We start from the raw sequence: 4,930 nt of genomic DNA, 5'->3' as shown, positions 1-4,930 counted from the left end.
CAGCCAGGTGAGCCTTGGCGGGGCGGGGTGGGGGGGGAGCTGGCCATGTCTCAGAGGCCTGGGCCTGATGTGTCTGCGTGGGAGAACCTCTGAACCAGGAAATGGGACTCATCCCCGAGGGCAGAGGGCAGAGGGCAGCAGCTCACGATGAGCTCCATTCTCGCCCTGGGAAGGGCTCAAAACGCCATCGTGGGAGGGAGAATGAACGCGTAGCAGGAAATATCGGCAGCCCAGGCCACCCGGCTACTAGAACCCGGACGCAAGCCGCTTCCTACCTTCATGGCCTGGAGCAAAGCCTGCGGGTCTGCATCTGAGATGTCGGAATCCTGAGGCCACCGGAGGGGAAGGACGGGGTTAGTCAAGAGCCTGGCAGCTGCTGTTGGGGCCAGAGCAGAGCTCGCCAATGGGCCTCGCCAGGAGCCTGCCCGCCCGAGGGCCTGGGTGCTGCCGGAAGTGGACCCTGCCCAGGTGTGGAGGCCCAGGGAGCGCTGCCACTTCGCTTCCTCCCAACGGGAAAGCCCGCTTCCAGGGCCTCAGCGCTGCCCTTCCCGCCAGTGACTGCCCCTGGGGCCCCCTGTGGACACCCAGCTCCACGCAACGCTCGAGCCCCAGCAGCTGCTGGCTCTGCCTTCCAGGCCGTCTCCGCGGGGGAGGAAGAGGATGTTGCTCTGGGCATTGGGCAGCCCTTGGTGTTGTCTGGCTTTAGGAACTGGCTTTGCAGGGCCTTCGAAGCCGTCCTGTGAGTGGCTCTGGGCCATGACGCCCACCTCACTGCTTCCAGGGCTGCAGGGCTGCGTAGAGAGGGTGGGAGGAGGGCCGGCCAGGCTCACCTCAGCCTCAGTTCCTGCCAGGTCGGCCATGGTGCCAAAGGCGTCGTATTCCAGGAGGGACCTGCAAAGGGCGGAATGAGCACCCTGCTACCGCTCAACTGTCAGAGCCTCAGAGCAAACCACTGAAAATCACCAATCCTCTGAGCCTGAGGAAGAAATGGAGGCTCAGAGAGGTTCAGGAATTGCCCAGGACACACAGTAAGGAGCCGGTGCAGGTGAGACCACAGCCAGGACTTCTGACCTCCTCCTGAGCAGGAGCCGAGGCGAGGAGAGGAAACCGCTGGCATTGAAAGGCGGGCACCCAGTCAGTGGCAAGCAGGGGAGGGAGAGGCAGAGCCTCTGGGGGAGGGCGGGTCGAGGCCACCCACCCAGTCCCCTCTTACTCTGTCCTCGCCCTTGCGGAAGGGAGCGCCTGGGCGATGCCTGTCTTATCTCTGGCATGTGGCGCCAGTTTCACAGGCTTCTCAGGTAGTGTCGCTGGAAAAAAAGAAAACAGAAAAGATGTCTGGAGTGAAGACGAAATGGGGTGCAGGCCCCCCAGCAAGCTGTCGCCCAGACCCCCGATGGAGAGGAGGGCCCCTTTGGAGGAAGGAAATGGGCCCCACAGGACATCGAGCCTAAATGCCAACTGGTGACAAATGAAGACCACGCCCTCCCCACCCCATGGAAATGCAGGAAGAACAATGCACTTCCGTGGCCCAAAGCTGTTGGCTGGAACACCAAGGGCTGTGCCTGCTGGGGGGCCAGGCAGGGACCTCAGCCTTGCTGCCCTGCTGTCCCGGGAGCTCTGCATGACTCTGAGGCCCTGCTCCTCGGAACATCACACACGGTCATGCGGGTAAGAAACGAGTGTCCAGATAAGGACCGCTTACAGTGCACCAAGTAAAAACGACCTTCTCCAAAGAGGATAAGCAAATGGCCAATAAATACGCGAAAAGATGCTCAAAACCATTAGCCATTAGGAAAATGCACATCAAAACCACAATGAGATGCAACTTTACACCCACGAGGATGGCTGGAGTCAAGCAGACAGACAAGATCCAGTATGGACAAGGGTGTGGAGAAACGCAACCCTCCCACACTGCTGGTGAAATGTAAAATGGCGCAGTTGCCCTAACCGGTTTGGCTCAGTGGATAGAGCATCAGCTTGCAGACTCAAGGGTCCCAGGTTCGATTCTGGTCAAGGGCACATACCTTGGTTGCGGGCACATCCCCAGTAGGGAGTGTGCAGGAGGCAGCTGATCGATGTTTCTAACTCTCTATCCCTCTCCCTTCCTCTCTGTAAAAAATCAATAAAATATATATTAAAAAAAATAAAATAAAATGGCGCAGTTGCTGTCAAAATAGATTGGCGGTACCTCAAAAAGTTAAACGCAGAGTTAGCATATAGTCCAGTGATCCTACGCCTCGGTTTATATCCCCAAAGCACTGAAAACATATATTCACACAAAACCTCGTATCTGAATGTTCATACAGCATTATTCCTAACAGCCTAGGAACGTGTGGAAACCACCCAAATATCCATCACCTAATGGCTGAATAAACACAAGGTGACAGAGTCACACAACAGAATATTGCCCAGCCGTGGAGAGGAACAAAGAAAGAGACCTTGAAAACATCACGGTAAGTGGGAGAAGCCAGAGGCAAAAGCCACTTACTGCATGATTCCACTTTATATAAAATGTCCAGAAGAGCCCTAACCGGTTTGGCTCAGTGGATAGAGGGTTGGCCTGTGGACTGAAGGGTCCCGGGTTCGATTCCAGTCAAGGGCATATACCTGGGTTGCGGGCACATCCCCAGTGGGGGGTGTGCAGGAGGCAGCTGATTGATGTTTCTCTCTCATCGATGTTTCTAACTCTCTATCCCTCTCCCCTCCTCTCTGTGAAAAATCAATTAAAATATTTTTTAAAAATGTCCAGAAGAGGTAAATCCGTAAAGAAAGGTCAGTGGTTGCCTAGGGTTGGGGGGAAGAGAGAATGAGGCGTGACTGCTAATGGGCATGGAGATTCTTTACGGGTGATAAAAATGTTCTGGAATTAGACGGTGGTGATGGTTGGACAACTTTGTGAATATACTAAAAGCCACTGACACGTACACTTTAAAAGAGTAAATTTTATGTGAAATGTATCTCAATTAAAGAAGAAGAAGCCTACATCAGGGGATTCTGGGAAAGGGCACTTACGCTCATCCCCCAGGAGGTCCTCAAGGACGTCATCAATGGAGCCTGGAACAGAGGGGGCGGCGGCGCGACTGGAGGAGGAAGAATGGTCCTCACAGCCCCACGTCTGAGCCCTCACCCCAGGACCTCAGGGCTCTCGGACGCTGGACGTGGCCCAGCTCTCTCTCACTGGCCACGAGACGTCTTCTCATTCTCTGGCAACAAGTCACGTCGCCTTATTGGAAGACCCCAGGGTAGAAACTGAGAACAACTTTCTCAGAGGACGATGGTGAAGATTTTCAGTAGAACCTACGTTGTACGTGACACACTGGCCAACAAGCCAGTCTTCCGGACTCTGAACAAAGCCCAGCGTGTCTTTGGGAAAAGCGCCCGAGGTTTCTAGGCGCATACAAGCTTCTTTCAGACCGACAGCCTGCTAGAACCCCCCCCCCCCAGGCCCCTCCAGCAGGACTGGTCTGGGGGCACACCTCCTTGGCCACTTCTCCGTGGGCACGTGGGGACCCCATCCAGCTCAAGTGCCTTCACCACCCTTAACCCCAACCGAGTACTTCCGGGTACAGACCCCAGTGAGAAGGATTTTTTTCCCAAGTCCCATCCCTCGTTTATTTCTAAATTATGCGAAGGGCCACTGAGGCCGCATCAGGAGTCCCCGGAAACCAAAGCTGCCAATGGAATTACGGGGAAACCGCCAGGAACTTTCAGTCACGGACACATGTAGGTCCCTTTTGGCCCCCAGGCGGGGAATTGTTTTTGGCTGACGGGTGACGTTCCTTCTCGCCCCTCACCTCTCAATCCTTTCTTGGCCTTTGGTGCCTGCAATGGGAGAAACAAATCACTTTAACGAAATCAAACCATGAGCGTGTGTGGAAACCGAGAACAGAGAATGCAGTGCCGTGCCTTTTGCTAAGTCACCGGGGGGAAAAGGAGCACAGGAGCCCTTCCTGCTTTCCTAGCGTTTCTGAGGACAGACTCACGGAGAGCATGGAAACAGCCCCCACACGCTGTGGATCCACTGTGGGTGCCCCCTCCCGCTCCCGCTCCCTGCAGAAGTCTCTCCTCCTCCCTGAACTCCAGATGCCACTGGCAAACCCTCCCAGCCAGGATGCAACGTGATTGGGGACGCTCTCCTCGCTCCCACGGCCCCAGATTAGCACCAGCCACAGGCTGCACAATGCCTCCAGCGGGACACGCAGAGGCTCCAAGAAACGCTTGCTCATCGCTTAACAAGAAGTTCGAGATCCACGCGACCTCTGGTCACTCTCCTCCAGGGACCACATCCGTGTCCCCGTCACCCAGTCACCCAGCCCCACATACTCCATGCAGCCAGGACCTTGGGGCGGGGCAGGCTCCCATTCCACACCTCTCACCCCGCATCTGCCTACCATCGCCAGGCTTTGGGGCTGCCTGCGGCCCTTCCAGAGCGCCATCCAACTCATCTGAACTCTGCCCACACCAGGCTCCTGCTCCCTGAGGAAGAAACTTAAAGTGGCTGCTTGAAAAGGACGGCACGAACCATGCTCGAGCCCGAGGCCTGTCGAGGCTTCTCTCACTTGGCCCATTCAATAGAGGGCGAAAGCTACTTCCTAAAAGTTCCTTCGAGGGGGAGTAATTCGGTGAGCAGCAAAGCGCGCTCGGTCACTTGATGAGCCGGTGTCGACTCCAATAAAGTGCAGTTTTCCGCATCCCTTACCGGAAAGAGGATGCTGAGACGGCTGGTACCCGTCTCCGAGAGGAGGTGGGGGGCCTGGTACTGTGGCCAATGCCCTTTCCCGGGCCCCCCCAGGACTGTCCAGGAGGCATTCGGCACCAACAGCGGACCAAGCACTGGCTACTCCCTGGCAGGACACACTTTCACGTGGAAATTTCTTCCTTCACACCAGCTACACACCCGTCTCGCCCCATGTATTGGGCGGTTTTCCCG

At 56.1% G+C, this 4,930-nt stretch overlaps 1 protein-coding gene across 6 annotated transcripts in view; it reads right to left on the bottom strand.

Moving 5' to 3' along the window:
* Positions 1-4,930, bottom strand: part of FBF1 (Fas (TNFRSF6) binding factor 1) — an 18,236-nt gene that overhangs the window by 12,776 nt on the left and 530 nt on the right. For all 6 annotated transcript variants that reach the window (XM_005884252.2, XM_014531850.1, XM_014531851.1 and 3 more), the window contains 6 exons: positions 4,392-4,476; positions 3,795-3,822; positions 3,013-3,054; positions 1,214-1,307; positions 831-891; positions 276-326 (listed from right to left, as the gene is read on the bottom strand). In XM_005884252.2, coding sequence (XP_005884314.1) covers positions 276-326; positions 831-891; positions 1,214-1,307; positions 3,013-3,054; positions 3,795-3,822; positions 4,392-4,445 — 330 coding nt within the window. In that variant the 5' untranslated portion in view covers positions 4,446-4,476. The remainder of the gene's footprint in view (positions 1-275; positions 327-830; positions 892-1,213; positions 1,308-3,012; positions 3,055-3,794; positions 3,823-4,391; positions 4,477-4,930) is intronic.

The sequence above is a fragment of the Myotis brandtii genome, unplaced genomic scaffold (assembly GCF_000412655.1).
Source record: "Myotis brandtii unplaced genomic scaffold, ASM41265v1 scaffold825, whole genome shotgun sequence".
In the NCBI taxonomy this organism is placed as follows: Eukaryota; Metazoa; Chordata; class Mammalia; order Chiroptera; family Vespertilionidae; genus Myotis; species Myotis brandtii.
Note: the sequence above shows the minus strand (reverse complement) of the source record. Positions and strands in the feature narration are given on the sequence as shown.